Source organism: Caretta caretta, chromosome 2 (assembly GCF_965140235.1).
Source record: "Caretta caretta isolate rCarCar2 chromosome 2, rCarCar1.hap1, whole genome shotgun sequence".
In the NCBI taxonomy this organism is placed as follows: Eukaryota; Metazoa; Chordata; order Testudines; family Cheloniidae; genus Caretta; species Caretta caretta.
This window is the reverse complement of record NC_134207.1, coordinates 227,678,062-227,694,640: the sequence shown is the minus strand read 5'-3', so window position 1 is coordinate 227,694,640 and position 16,579 is coordinate 227,678,062. Positions and strand designations below refer to the sequence as shown.

Here is a 16,579-nt window from a genome sequence, read left to right as displayed (position 1 = left end):
AACCTCAGCCTGCACACAGGAGCTCAGAAAAAAATAAGTTCTGCTGCTGTAGTCCAAAATTCCTCTTGTGTAAACTTCCGACACAGTGAACTGTAAAGCTGCAGCAGCTCCAGGAGATAACTCGAAACTAGGAGCTGTCATTCAAGCAAGCAGATGATGAAATCCTTCAAACCAGTACCTTTAGCAAAGTGGAAGTCAGTGCCAATTAAAGGAAGTCAGCATCATGTCATCTGTCTTTCAGAGGGAAAAAAATGTGCATTTTAAACCCACTTGGAGATCCAGGAGTAAATCCTACTAAAATTGAGTTGCCATAGTTAATTCTCTGTCTGACCAAACAACCTAATCCCTTTCACAAGCACTACATTTGCTTTAAAAATACAATTCTGGACTTGCAGTTTATGCTTCTAGAGTGCTAGAGGGCTTTAAAGTGAACCTTGTTTGAGATGAAGGTCAAGATTTTTAAACAGTGATTTTGGGTGTCCTTATTGGAGACACCTTAAAGTGGTCTGATTTTCAGAGAATGGGTATGCAGACTGATTGGCAGTTTCACCAGCTAGGGAATGGAAATAAAGCTCCAAGCCCTTTTAAGACTCTTTCTTTGGGGTTTGTTCATTCATTTGGTTCAAACACAAAAACCAAAGCAACTGAAAAACACAGAGCATTAATTCCCCAGAAGCTTTCCCTGCGTTAACCAGCCAGGAAGGGAGAACACACAACCCTTTCCCTTAGCGCCCTTTTGACCCAGCTTCTACTTCCTTTTAGTCTCTGCCCTGAATAGCCATATGCCCAGTTGCTGACTATCCTTTGCAGGCTGCAGCACCTGTACCTAGGCCTCTTGAAGACATCCGAAATTGATTATCCAAAACCTGAGGCATCCAAAACTAACTCGTGACTTTTGAAAATCTCAGCCAGATTTTTTCAGTTAAAAGGCAGGTTTCTCTGAGTTAAACCTCTGACCTTGCATTTCTGAATTCTCAAAAATATGAAGGACTTCTCTTTCAAGTCTGAGGTGTTTATTAATATTCTTATTGTGTGTGGTATAACAGTTTCCTCCTGTAGAGTGTTATCTCTTCCTCTTTCTCCTAAACTAATATTTATGTGTGCATGTCTTGTTTTCTAACTTTAAAATGTTTATTATGCTTTAGACAAATACCACAGGGAGATTATGTAAAAAAGCCTGGAGAGGCCGACTCTTTTTATAGCGACATACCTCCTGGAGTCAGCACAAATTCAGCATCTAGTTCTAAGAAGAGGTCTGCTTTTCTGTCGCATTTTCAGATTTCTACCTGTTCCATCACACATTATTCCATTAGTCAGAACATTTCATTGTTTTGCAGCAGGTTTGAGTCCTTCTTCTTTCTTTGTGGAATGTTAAAAATGGCATCTTTTATTCTTTGATTACTGATTTTTTGTCACCCCTACATAAAGTGCCCCAAACTGTTGATTATTAAAAATCAAAGGAGAATAAGTATAATTTACATTGCTGTCCAAGGTTTGTATAATCTAATTTTCAGTATCTCTCTGCTTGGAAATTGCTTTCCAAGAAGACTATAGTGTTCTTGGCGGGTTCAAAAACAAAATAATAAATAAAAAATCCTGTGAATTTTATATCATGTTCACGTAATCAAAGAAAAGAGATACTGTCATGTTTCAATAAGAGTTATAAAAATAAACTAGTTAATATGAATGTTATTTTTGTATCCTTATTTGTAAATGTCATTGGTAACTCCTTGTAGTTGTAGTAGACCTAGACGTAGTGAAACATATTTTTATTCTTGCTGACTTGCAGAAATGAGTGTGGTGCTCACAGTTTATATAAATATTATTTCTAGACTAATATACTAAACTTTCAATCAAGTAAAAAGAAAAGGAGTACTTGTGGCACCTTAGAGACTAACCAATTTATTTGAGCATAAGCCCTTGTGAGCTACAGCTCACTTCATCAGATGCATCTCACGAAAGCTCATGCTCAAATAAATTGGTTAGTCTCTAAGGTGCCACAAGTACTCCTTTCCTTTTTGCGAATACAGACTAACACGGCTGCTACTCTGAAACCTTTCAATCAAGTGTTAATCTAGGACTTGATCTTGCAAACATGGGTACCTTGTGCTGACTATTCTTAGTCCCTCAGAGCAGTAGATTGTACCATTGTTAAGTACTAATCCAAAAAGATACATTATTAATTTGTTTAGAGTTTGCTAGTATGTTGTGGCACCAATAGCTTAGAAAAGACATCAACATCATTTTAAAATGACAAATTCATTGCAGAATGTTCATAGTACATTAGTGGTTGATAAACTCACCATGCTCTGCCATCATTTTGCAATCAGATACTTTAATTATGAAACTCCTTTTTAACTGGCACTTCAAAATGATTTACAAGGAGCAGTGAGTAATAGGAATAGAGTCCTTCTCATAGGAGAACTGAATTTTTTTTTAAACTTCCTATTTCTTCTCCCTTTGGATAATTTATAAATGAGCAATTGATAAAATTCACTCAATTTTTAGCCCATTTAAAGTTGCTGAACATAGCAAGTATGTGAAACTGTATATACTATATAGGCCTCACATTCCATTTCCTTGAAAGTATCCCATTTAAATCCATGACTAAGACAAATGTATCCTTCAAGGGAACAGTACTTGAGATGTAATTAACTAACCACACTCCCCTTTTTGGCTAAAGCTTTTATTTTTGTGGGGGGATAAATAATTTACTTCCAGGGAGTGAAAGTTAATCTTAAAATGATGCAACGTCTTCAGTTGCAAAATCGTTTCTCGGTTCTAACCAAATCCTGGGAAAGCAAGATTCCATAGGTCTTGTATTCAGCAGTGGAGCAGGTTTGCATTCCAGTTAAGAAAAAATGGTTTAACTTTTTTAATTGAACATTATGTAACTCTTCTCTTCATTATATGCCTTTGTTTCGTCTCATACTTCCATTTCTTTCATGTTGCTTTCACTTGTTTATTATTTACTGTACAATGCTAAGGTCTGTTTATGCCAGAGAAATTGAATGTTGTTACCACTGTTGAGCAAGTTTGGGTAATGCCTCTTTCATACCACTAATGTGGACAGAAAACAAGGCATTGAAACAATCCCAGTATTAACTGATCCTTTCAGTTCAGTCCCCATGATGTTATACCCACCTATCAGGCAAATTGCCTTCAGGACACTCTGTCCACAAATACCCACATCTCTGGGCAGACCAAAGAGCAGCCGAGGCTTTACTCATTTGGTCTCATTGATGCTGGAAAACACTATGAACGGTTAGTTGAAGAGAATTCAGCATGTCATTAAAATATTAACAGCTAACTTTATAATAACACTCCAGTATAAAACAGTGAACTCGAAGCACTGTAAAAAGTGGGGGCCACCCGTCGCACCTGTAAAAGAAACTAGTAGGAGAAAAATTATCCAAGAATGTATCAGTTTTAAGATATTTAATCCTGGAAATATGCTTGAATCAATAAATATCTGTGTGATAAATAAATAAATCGCTTAGGGTGACCTGTGAGTGACCCGAGCTCCTGGGAACTACCTAAGCAGTCTCCATCAGATTCTTGTCCTCCAAAGGAGAAAAGAGGTGGAAGAACATTAGTATATTCAGATATACAGTTAAAATATACAAATACACTTGAGCTTCTCCCAAGTAAATAAACAATCTCTGTTTTACCTTGCCATGAGTCTCCAGGTACCACTTGTCTACTTCCATCCCCTCTTGTAGACCTAACAATCATCATGGGTTGCCACTGCCACATGTGGCAAAGGAAGTGGGAAGCAGAACTAGCTGTGTTGCAGGGAGTCTTCTATAAGGATCTTCTCCCTGTAGATACTGGCCCTCAGCAAACACATATCTGGATCGTAGAGGAAAACATGAGAAGAAAGAAATACATTAGTTCATCATATAGGTTCTGAGTATATAGACCACACTGCAATCTCCAGCTCACAAAAAGAATAAGATATCCGTATTAGGGCTGTCAAGTGATTAAAAAAATAATCACAATTAATCATGTGATTAATCACACTGTTAAATAATAATACAATACCATTTATTTAAATATTTTAGATGTTTTCTACATTTTCAAATATATTGAATTCATTTATAACACAGAATACAAAGTGTACAGTGCTTGCTTTATATTTGTTTTTTATTACAAATATTTGCACAAAATAAATCATATTTTTCAATTCACCTAATATAAGTACTGTTTTGCAAACTCTTTATCATGAAAGTTGAACTTACAAATGTAGATTTATGTACAAAAAACCCTGCATTCAAAAATGAAATGATGTAAAATTTTAGTGCCTGCAAGTCCACTCAGTCCTACTTGTTCAGCCAATCGCCCAGACAAACAAACTTGTTTACATTTGCAGGAGATAATGCTGCTTGCTTCTTGTTTACAATATCACCTGAAAGTGAGAGCATATGAATGTTTAGTATATGTGGCATGTAAATACCTTGCAATGCCGGCTACAAAAGTGCGATGCAAATGCCAGTTCTCACTTTCCGGTGACATTGTAAATAAGAGGGCAGCATTATCTCCTGTAAATGTAAACAAACTTGTTTGTTTGAGCGATTGGCTGAACAAGAATTAGGACTGAGTGGACTTGTAGGCTCTGAAGTTTTACATTGCACTCAAAAACAAAACAGTTATGTAACAAAAAAAAAATCTACATTTGTAGGTTGCACTTTTAGGACAAAGAAATTACACTACAGAACTTGTATGAGGTGAATTGAAAAATACTATTTTTTGTTTATAATTTTTACAGTGCAAACATTTGTAATCAAAAATAATATACACTTTGTATTCTCTGCTGTTATTGAAATCAATATATTTGAAAAAGTAGAAAAACATCCAAAATATTTAATAAATTTCAATTGGTATTCTATTGTTTAACAGTGCAATTAAAACTGTGATTTAACTTTATAATTGAGATTAATTTTTTTTAGTTAATTGCACGAGTTAACTGCGATTAATCGACAGCCCTAACCCATGCCCGTTTATTCAGCTGAGAATGAGCACTTTAGCTCCTAGAGCACCCCAACCTAGGTCCATTGGTGCTCATCATGATCATCCTGGGCTTCCAGGGCTAGAGGTAGGAGAAGAAATGTAATGGGGAATCCTCCCAACCACCTTCCATCATCATGTTTCCCTCCAGTTGTGTGAGGCCTTAGCATGCATTCCTCAGTCAGGATGGAATCAATGATTGGGGAGGGGGGGAAGGGCATGCTACAGCTAGGAACAGATAGCTAGAAAGATGCCTTAGGAAGCTTGCAGTGCACTGGGATAGCAACAGTTGGATGAAGTGCTATGAGTGGTCACCCTGAACCAGTTTACAGAACCCAGGCTAGTGAATGTGGACACACTGAACCACTGCAGGAATGGCCAGTACTAGCAAAACTTAGCTGCAGCGCTTTACCATAAAACAGTGCACTCTGTTGGTGCAGACAGACCTTCGGGCTTTGTTTTGTGACCCAACCCTGGAACTGTGAATGTTTCTAACTCATCAAACCAATATATAATTATGAGAAGGTAACCTAACAACAGTCACAGATGAGCCTTCCTATTCCAGGTCAAATGGATTATCTCATTCATGGAGTGAAAGGATCCCAGACACAAAGCATATTTCAGACATCTGTGAAAATGGGAGACCTAGAAGTAACTCATGGCAAGGTAAGGGAGAACTTTTATGCTGATTACAGAAAGAACCCACCTGGGTGTCACTACCAATATGCTGACAATTTAATTGTTCTATGGACAGGAACATGACTCCCTAAAATTGTGTACATTTTGTTCTTAACCTGGGAGTTGGATTTAACAGCACAACATACTAGTACATTTTGCTGTATCACTAACAGCAGGAGCTCTGGACCCTTCGACTCCAAGAGGTGAATTATTCCAGGTCTGTGGCAATGGGCCAAACTGCAATTTTAAATACAATTTTAGACAGTACTATTCAACTGTTACTTTCAAGCAATCCTTTGAGTGCAAACCTGAAACATATATGCAGCATATATTCAATTAAGAGGAACCCTAATACAGATATAATGGCCCAAATTCTCTGCTGTGCCTACAGTGGGGAACCACAAGTGAGCCATTTACAGCTCTCCAAGTCTCTTGCTGGTTTTATGCTGGCCACAGCTCCTGCAGAGTTTAGAGCAGCCTCAGGGATACTCTAAACTTTAGTAGCTGGTAATGATCCCTAGGACCTGCCCACAAGCTAGTTATTATCTGAGCACAACATGCTTCAACCACATCCCCTACCCATCTTTACTCATGCCCACTCAGAGTCTGGGGGTGGGGAAGGCCTAGGATGCAGATGCACTGGGCCTGAGTCAGTTGGGAAGATACAGATAGTTCTGCTTCCTTTGTGCCACTTGAGCAGAATGGGCGAGATTCTATGGCTTGATATGTTGTAAAGCATGCCACTCCATTGGCTGTAGCCACTTTGCCTTGGAAAGGTATATCTTTGAGAATACCTGGGGGTGATACATTGGATGAAAAAAAATGAATATCAGAGAAGAAAAACATCTCCCAATTTTCTTTTTGTATGAAAAATTAAGAATTTTAACCCTCTAATTGAATTGCCCACAAGAGCATCAGAATGGCCCCACTGCAGCTTTTCAAAGGCAGAGATTAAGAGATGTATATTTAAGAGTTTAACAAGGAACTAAATTCCTTGGAGGTTTATCCCTGTTGCTTGAAATCAGCTGATCTTTGCAAACAGGGTCAAACATATCAAAACAGGAAATGCTAAATTTTGGAAATAAGGCTCTGAGGGCCAGATGTTAAAGGTATTTAGGCATCTAAAGATGCAGGCAGTCACCTGGGGGATTTTCAAAAGTGCCTAAGCAGGTTAGGTACCTAACCCCCATTGACTTCAGTGATTAGGTGCTTTTGAAAATCCTACTAGGCACCAATCTGCATCTTTAAGTGCTAACTACCTTTGAAAACCTGGCCTTAAGTTTTTTAGACAAATGATCATTCCAGTCACTGATCACCAAGGCTAAATTCTATTGAATTAGATTATTACTAAAATCCAGATTGTGGCTTGTCCCAACTGCTCCTGTGTTGGCTATCCATACCACAATTTCTCTCCCTGCGCATGGGCGAAGTTTCACGGCCAAACGTTCCAGCCAGTGCAGCTGTGCTTGGAAACATAGACTGCATCAAGTTTAGGGCTGGCACAAGCTACCTTTCTCCTCTACATACACCACCCAGAGCAGGAGGAAACTGGAAGGCACAGTCTACTTCTTAGTCTTCTCTTGGGGAGAGCACAAGTACACACTTCCCCATATGCATGGAAGACTGTAAAATAACAGTCTTGCCCAGATGATGCCACTCATCTGAGAACAACTATGTTAAATGTAAATCAGTTAAATTTTAGAAATTAAAGGCTTCTGCCAATGTAAGGCCTCATCCTGCAGCCCCTCCGGCAAAATTCCCACCAGCTACACTGGGAGTTTTACCAGTCTATGGGCAACAATACTGGATCCGTGGTTTGTCTTTGTAAATTTAATACAGTTTTAGCAACTATGCTAAAAATGTGTACCGGTACATTTAGATGTGTATATTTTTTCACAGTGGAGGTCAAGGTTGTTAATGCCTGATGATATTGAGATTATAGGTTAAATTCAAGACCAAATATATGGAAATTATCTTTATCGTTCCATGCAGCCTTCCATTCGTAATAGTTTCTAGGAGGAAGTCCAGTCTGACAATTCATATATTCAGAATGCCCAATTTTTATATGCAGGTCTGCATGTGCACATGCATGCCAGATTCTCTGGTGCTCTATGTACCAGTCAAAAGATGCAAAGAGGAATTCGGTTGGCCAGAAATAGTCAGTACAGGGGGGTTCTGTGGTGGCACAGAGCTGGCTCCAGTACCAGCCACCTCCTTACCCTAGTGTAAGGGGAAGGTGGGGAAGGGAGAGACCTCATGAGTTAAAGTTGCTTTCTCATTGGGTCATTGGTGCAGGATCAGGGAGCAGGAATTGTTTCCCTGTGGCCTCTCCTCTCCACTGCTGCTGAGTTCATGCAAAGTGGTGGAGAATCCGTCTCTCAATGATCCTGTTTTAATTTTTAAGGGGCCTGATCCTGTGCAGAGCTGACTACCTTTAGTGAGGTACAGAGCATCCTCGACTCCCACTGATGTTAGCCCACTGCATTTGGTGCTCAGTCCCTCACAGGGTTGGGCATTAAAAGGACACCGGTAACTTGAAATGCACAATTCTCTCACAATGTTTTACCTGTTATTGCTACCTGTATCTACTAAGATTAATACAATTGAAAGAGACTGGGGCATTTTACTCATTTTGTTTTCAGTGTATTTGTTGCAGCAGCATTTTGTGCATAGCCAATTGTGCTGTGTTGTTGATGGTGCATGCCTTTTTACAAGCCCTGCAATAGTCGGTGTTTACCAGCAGTAGAGCCGAAAATGAAACTATGGGGTCGTAGGCTCACTTAAAAGACCCTTCCAACAGGCGAGAGGAGTAGAAAAGCCCCGAACAATTTTTTCTTAAAGGAATTTTTTTAAAAATTGGCACTATGAGTAATGTGTTTCTGTTAGCAAACTGTATTGTTTTGAGTCAACTTCAGAAGATTCAAGTTGACAGGGTCCCTTTTAGCTCATGTATTGGACATTTTTTCTAAATATATTAAATATTTTAGGAAGAGATCACTAGCACACAAAGCTGTTAGTGGGATGTTTAATTACATAGAACTTATATCACCTTGGTTTCACCCATTGTTCTAACACCAACGTGAGAGGACATGAAAAATGTGGAGAAATCAACCACGAGGAGCTTAGTGATTCCAACCCTTATGATTGTATTGTGAGTTTCACAATATTTAGTGTTTACCTTAGAGCCCCAGCTCTGGCAGGTTCTAACTGGGTGAGAATTTCAGCTTTTATATTTTAAAACGTAAGTTTCTACCTCTCATGGTTGCAGAGAAAAGTTTGAAAATGTGACCCAAATGCACCCTAAAGGCTCAGAAACCAGATGGCAAATAAAAGCTCATGGCTTTTTGGGGAGGCCTGACTCTTGATTTTTGAATGGCTGAAGCTGGCAATACCACTAGTTTGGCAGGGAGGTAACGAACATGAATTATAAACATTTTTAGAATGCTGTACATGTACATATCAAGATATTATTTGGTCTGCCTTTATTCTCTGATCTCTTTCAGGTAATATAGGAGGAAACAGAAAGAAAATCAGAGGCAAAAAATATAGGCCACGGTCTAATTCAACTGAGTAAGTCGACCCTTTAACAGCAAAGCAGAAAAGAACAGCTTACAAACTAATGCTACTTTCATTTACATTGAGCATTTTAAAGTAGAAACTACAGATGTCCCCTGTGGCTCACTCAAAGTACTGACTGGTAAATGGTTTAACAAAGGTGTTTTTAATCTCTTTTTACTTTTTAAAAAACAATTAATTATTACTTTTCTTCTTCGCAGTCAGACCTATAGTAAACCCCACCGGGGGTGACAGGCTTTTGTCTACTGTAAACTGCCATTGTTGAGTGTGTCCTGTTCAAGTAGTGAATTTCAGATAACGTATTTTCCTTCCTTTGCCCTCACCCCAGATGGAACCACTTCAGAGGACACTGGTCCTCCTGGGGACACACTTTCCTATCTCTGAATCCCCACCCAGAGGTTTTAGGAACAGAACCTAACTGTGCTTTGAGGACACATTTACAGTTTAGTGCTCTAAGCCATCATGTTTGACCCGGAATATCTTCTCAAACCACTGGGATCAGAACATAATGAGACTGTCCATGCACAATCTTTGATACAATGCCCACTGAGGTCAATGTAAGTCTTTTCATTGACTTCAATAGGCTTTCGATCTGATCCAGTAAGGGAAAAATAGAGAAATGGGCATGTATGTATTAATTTAAACAAATAAGAATTGAGCTCATTTGTAAAACTGTCATACATGTACAAGCTTCACATAGACAGTTACAGAATTATTAGATTTGCTTTCTTGCCTTCTTTGTTTTTTTAATTTATTGAATAGGCCCATATTTGCTATTCTTCTTGTGAGAAATACTCCATATTATCTGTGTCTACTTAGTTAGACCCCTTATCTGAAAGGATGGTGAATAGGTGGAACCGTAACCTCTAGGCTTGTCAAACATTTTCCATTAGGCTTCCTTTGTCATTACTGTGCCATTTAAGAATTTATAATTCTCTACCCTGACAGAAATGATTATTCCCTCTCCCCGTGTCATCAGTACTAATGTATCTCCCATACTGGCAGAAGAGTTTGATACCAGTCCTGCTGGAAGCTAATAGATTAAAAAATGTTATCAAAGCTAATGTTAAAAAAATTATATAATACATAGGTTGAGAAAAGAGTATCTGTACATCTGGGTATAGTGCTTAGACTATCCACAAATACAAAGTTTGTTTTTAAAAGTCATATGATACACAGAGTACATAATCAGCAATAACCCAAATGTAGGTGAATAGATTTAACAATACAGTTTAGATATTAGAATCCGAATACTCGGGTACATCACTCTTGAAAAGTTATACAGAGATTTGGTTGTGGAAAGCAAAATATATCAATGAGTGGAGATTGTCCCTCAGTAATTGAGAATTAGGTAGGTTGTCCATTTAGAAAATACAATCCATGAGGAAAGTATTTCAGTAACTTTCCTGACTGTGCTTCTCATCGGCCCTCCAGGTATTGAGTACCGCCTGGTATTGCCGATGATACTACTAGATTTTCTGTGGGCCTGGCCTTTTTCAGCTAAAGGATTTTGAGTTTGTTCCAAAACTTGAGTATTCCAAGTTCAATATACATTTGTTGCATACATAGTTTCCAAGGGTTCACATAGATGAGTCTTTGCTACAAATTACAAACATTAATAGTTTGAGACATTTAATAGCTACAACATTGCATGGTTAAAAATGGCAGTACAAAACCAGTAACATTATTCTTAAATCCCTTGGAGGAGTTTAACTTTCAAGTGACTGCAGCATCCCTGTCCCCTTGGTCTTAATGCTGATAAACTCTTATTGGAATGCTGATTGTTTGGTTTTCTTCCTTTGCATGAGACAATTTGATAAGAGCAAATTAGCCTGGTTGACTAACCTGCTCAGAGTGCAGATGAGATTGCAAGTTCTTCTTTCGAAACTTGTTTTGTGCTCTCTTTCATTTTTTGACTTTTATTTCTGAAGACAAGGCTTAAAAACATAGCACCAAATTCAGGTCTGGCATAACTCTGTTACAGTCAATGGTGCTGTGTCTGCTTAACCAGGGCTGAATTTGGCCTATAGAGAACAGATAAACTTTTTTACTCTAACATTAACCCATCACCTGGGAAGAGAATTGTATTTCTAGTGAAGGTTAAAGAGCAGAAAGCATCTTCTCCCCTGGTCTGTGATGCTTAGCTTGTGTATTTAAAATACCTGAGAACTTCGGGATAAATAAATAAATGAGAATGAATCAATAGCGAGGATCACAGTAACTTAAAAACCTGTCTTGGTCTGTATCATTTTCTCTTTTTAACGTGACCTATAATTTCTGCCATATCTAATTCTCTCGTTTCCTCCCTGCTGCTGAGTATAGTGTAAGCAGAAATGGTAACAGTCAGAGGCAGCACCTGGTGCTGAAAAGTAAGTCTCAGACTTCTGTTACAGAGGGCAGAGCAGCAACCTATAAGGGGGTGGCACAGAGCATCTGTGTTCCTGAAATATACTTGCTAGACTACGTGGGCTGGGAAGACACCCTTTCCCCTGAAGGTGTCTGCTTTGGGGATGGGTGAGAGAGGTTGGTGATTGCAAAGACTCCTTATCAAGAGTCTGGTCTGCAAGAAGATCAGCCATGAGGAGAGCAGGTTTCACAGGCTACAAAACTGGATCCTCCCAAGCAACACTTCTGCAGTGAAGAGAGGAGAGAATTGTATGGGGGGGGGGGGGGTCACACATAGGGTATAATTAGAAATATGAAATCACATTTTGAACAGAACTGACAAGGAATGATCTGTTACTGTGACCAAAACATTTGTTGTTTGTTTTAACAAAAATATGATGCCAGCTGCTTTTAGGGTGCCTTAGGGTTCATGCAATATTTTCAAGACAAATTCACCTCATTAACTTCTCAGGTAAATGTGGAAGAACCTTAATAAAATATATCCTGAGACAATGGATAATAGCGATTGGAATATTTCCTATGTGACATCTGGGAGCTGAATAGTGCACACAGTGAAAAGAAAATAATAAGGTGCCAAACTATTGTCTCAAATAAGTAAACAAGATCCACTGTAAATTAACCCATTATGAGTCTGATTTGTGCCATACTCTGAATGTGTGCAGAATTCAAGCATTTGCACAGGAAGCTACCAGATGTGCATTTACACACACATACCTGATTTATGCATATATTTGCAGTGACTGCATGCACTAATTAGGTGCACTGTTTTGTGTGCACAGTTGTGCAACTGATTGGAAATTGGCCCACAAATTAAACTGTTAGTTTCCTCTGAATTTCTGAAGCATTGGGTAGGGTTTCAGCCATATGCTCTCATTAGTATTACTATGGGATGCACATAGCAAGCGTCTCATGCAATTCCTGAAAAACATACCAGGCATTATTTTGTGTGTGCCTTGAAATCTAACAGATTGTTTCTTGGTTGATGTAAGGCTCCTGATAAATGTCATAGCTCTACCTAGACACTTACAACTATTTTTGTCAGTTTTTAATTGCTTCCAGATGAGTCAAAAAAACCCTTGGGAATTTTTATTTAATGAAGTCAGGTGGTTCACTCCATACAGAGAAAATGTTGACTAACAGGGCCAGCATGTTCTTCCAAAGTTTCTACAACAGAATTGATTGAGTGGTCTGATAAAGTAATAGTTTTCTGTTAAAATCAATGAGTATTATTCAAGAAAGCTAATACAGACTTTCCGAATATCCTGACAATAAAATGGAGATGTGTTAAAACATGTCCTAGTAAGATGTGTTTTGCCAATTAGCAGTACTGGTTCTCTTTGTTAATTCTGTTAATCTAAGTGTGCATCTTCCTCATTGTTATAATTGATATAAACATGATTTGGCTTAGATTTTTCTATTATATATTGTGTTTTTGCAGCAGGGTAACCCATGTATCTGAGCCTGGGCTTTCTCTCGCCCACCAAATCCCAACCCAAGGCATAAGCCAAGGGGGTTCTCACCACCCCCATACAGGGAATCGGGATCACAGGTCAGTTTCACCTGCTCCTTCATTCTGGGCTGCCATTTTTATCCCATGAAAAGTCCCTTCCCCTGAGTATTCAGTAGTCTCACTGTGGCAAAACACTTTTGACCGCTTGGAGGTGCTCCTGCTGATGCAGCGCTAGCTCAGCCCTCCTCCTTGCCAGCCTGAGGTGTGAGATCACTCTTGAACCTGGGTCCTCTGCATTATTGCATGTTGCGCTACAAGCCAGATCAAGCCATTGGTCTAGTTTTAGCTTAGATTTAATGACAGATTTATTCCAAATAAGAATTTATCATTCAAAGTAATTTTGGATTTCAATGATGACTGATGCACAGATGACTACAAAAATCAGTCTGAGAGCTTTCTCCTGATATAATTCAGTGGTCTGCAGTGACATCATATAAACCTGTCTATATGCAGATTGGTGGGAAGGAATGGAAGTTACCTGTATGTAACTGCGCCTCGGAAGCTCACAAACATTATTGTATAACAACTGCATGCTTTGTTGCCACATTACATTTTATTTTCTACTTTAAAAAGATAGATCAGGAGTGTTTCATGGTTATCCAAAGACCTCTTCAGATAAAAAGTGCAGGTTAAAAGGACTGCAGCTCTGGCTGACTCGCCAGGGAATCCATAGCTACATCAGCAGCTAAAACTGTAACAGCAGGTCCAAACGATACCGGCGCCAGCCTGTTGATTTGCTAGCACTTCATCTGTGGCTGCACCACAGCTTAAAACTTCCACTTTTGACGAAGAAGCCAGGTTGGAAAGCATAAAGCACTACTGATTTCACTCGTCTGTAATTAAGACAGACAAGTTGGAGGCAACTGCGGCTGGGGGCGAATACTTTTTGAAAGCTGTGGCTGTGCTTATGCGGGGCAGGGAGACGACGTTCCAGAACAAAAAAAGGAGGTCTAAGGAGGTTTTTTTAAAACAACAACCTGCGACAGGTTTTAGACTTTGACATGGTTTGGAATATTGTAGAACACTGCGTTGTGGTTTCAAAAAAAGAAAAAGAAAAACTTTCCTGTCCTGTTCTCGTAAAATCAATCCCTTGAGGAAACAGTTCACTCATGAGATCAGTGGACTGCTCACATGAATAAGAGCTGTGGGATCTGACCCAAAGGTATTTATAGTAATTGAAAAAAGAATATTTGCATTTTTGTTGTTACATTTCATTTACTGTTTCAGATTGTGTTGATCCCTATTATATAAATGCAGTGATATAAATAACTGTTACACCATTGTGATTGTTATACCAGAAATGCAGAATGTAAATTGCACCAAACCAGTTGTGCAGTGTCTACATCCCATTTTATTGTTAACACTACAAAGGGAGAAGAGGAAAGGTTTCAGTACAATTAAGTGAACTTCCTATTGGTGGGCAAGGGAAGTTAGTTACAAAACAACTGTCTTTACCTGTTGTAATATTACTGCTAACCATGGAATAAAATAACAATAGTTTGTGTGTAACTTAAACACATACATGGGGTTTTTTAAGTGGTTCTTTTGCTAATCAAGGTTTCACAGGGTAAAATATCAGATCAATTATACAGCCCTCTTTGCAATTTTATCAGATCACACAAAATTATTAAAACCAATTTTTGTTCACAATATAGTTGTAAAGAAATTACCAGAGGTGGCAAAAAGAGCATTTTAAATGGTGAGGTTGAAATTCATCCATGTACAGAGGGCCAGCCCAAAGTCTCTGCAGCACTTAAGGCCTCATTCCTGCAATTCATTCCAGCTGGGTAGATCGCCTGCTCTCACAGAGAGTAAATTGCAGGACAGGAGCCAAAATCTCATCATGTCACTACTTTGAGGACGTAAGAGGTGCATTTACCTTGTGATCATTCCTGGCCCTCTGCATAGAGGTAAATTTCACCCTTAGGAAATTAAATGAATAATGTGTCCTCAACAATTTCCAGATTAATTGAACTTGAGCCTTGTTGTAGTTCAAATTTTCTCATGCAGTTGTACACATTGCCTACTCCTCACCCAACATCCATACTGATTTATTTGCCATACTCACTTGCATTTTGGGGACGAAGACATCCTTGCTGAGCTTGTGCTGTGTGTTCTCAGATTTTCTATTCTTCTTGTTCTTCTGCCTTCTCTGTTCCTTCCATTGCTTTCTGCAGGTATTTAAATCCCTGGTTCAAAAGAGAATATAATGTAGCTAAGTGGGTAGAAGATGTGAATAAAAACACTGAAGGACCATACTTTAGGTATTTTGTAAATTAATTCTATATCATTTGTAAGAGCTGTTCCAGCATATATAAATATGTTGGGATTCCTATCTTGTATATATCAGTACAAGTTACTGTAGGTGCAAAGGGCCCCTTGTTCATTTGCTGCCTTTTGGTGTCTTTTTTTTTCTTTTTTTGGCTTCATGTGCAATTCCAGTTGTTTTTCTGAATGTTTTAATGAAGCCATTGAAAGGGGTGTTTGTAGTGCATGCATTCCCACCATCATCTATAGCTTTTAGTAGCTTTCTCCTCATTTTATGCCAAGTAGTGTTTTATGGGCATGAGACGTATTTACCACTAATAAAATAGTTTTAACCTAAATAGGATTTCATTTACTGAAACAAGTGATCTCAAAACACATTTATTCTTCCCACTGTCTATATAGTGCATACTAAACTTCAATGAAAAGAAAAAGAATAAAATGTAATGGAATTTTACCTTAAAAATACAATGGGGATGAAATAATTAACATGACCAGAATTAAAAATGAGAAATATGACACTACATTCTGCACTGGGAAGATCTAACTACCTAGTGTATCTGGTACAAATGAGTGTAGGGTTCTACTGAAAATACTTATTTTTAAAGAGAAAATTGTGAATTTAGTGCCAAGTAAACAGAAAAACTAAGTCAGCCTCCATCTTGCACCTGAATAATGAAACTTTGATTCTTCATACAATTCTCAGTTTCCCCCATTCCCAGGTTAGGGGCAAAGATAGCTTTAAGCCACTGTTTTGTCTAGTGTATGGAGGAGCCATATGGTTGCTTTAACTTATGCTCTGCTTCCTATGGCCCCTGTAGGCTCCAGGAAGTAGAGAATATGCCCCATCCCCTAGCCCACCCCAAAACACTTGCCCGCCCCAAAACACCCACTATTCTGGGGCCTGGAAGCAAGGTCAGGGTGCTTACACCAGTTCTATAAACCAAGTCCCCTTGCACAGGAGGTATTATGAGGGGCACATTTCTGCTCCCTTTGTACAAACAGTGGCATAAAGGAACTGTAGTAAAACTGATAATCAGGCCCCAAACCTCTCTCTGTATTTGAGAACTAGCTCCTAGTTTTCAACAGCACAGTATAAAAGAATGAAGCAGACACAATCTGTGGAAATGTGAGAAG

General features: G+C 38.7%; 1 protein-coding gene across 8 annotated transcripts in view; it reads left to right on the top strand.

Moving 5' to 3' along the window:
- Positions 1-16,579, top strand: part of ADAM22 (ADAM metallopeptidase domain 22) — a 195,213-nt gene that overhangs the window by 165,936 nt on the left and 12,698 nt on the right. For 3 of the 8 annotated variants that reach the window (XM_048838070.2, XM_048838069.2, XM_075125874.1), the window contains 4 exons: positions 1,146-1,253; positions 5,573-5,673; positions 9,189-9,255; positions 15,355-15,441. In XM_048838070.2, coding sequence (XP_048694027.1) covers positions 1,146-1,253; positions 5,573-5,673; positions 9,189-9,255; positions 15,355-15,441 — 363 coding nt within the window. Of the gene's footprint in view, positions 1-1,145; positions 1,254-5,572; positions 5,674-9,188; positions 9,260-13,105; positions 13,217-15,354; positions 15,442-16,579 lie in introns of those variants that run through there. The other 5 variants (XM_048838074.2, XM_048838072.2, XM_048838071.2 and 2 more) reach the window with 5 other exon arrangements.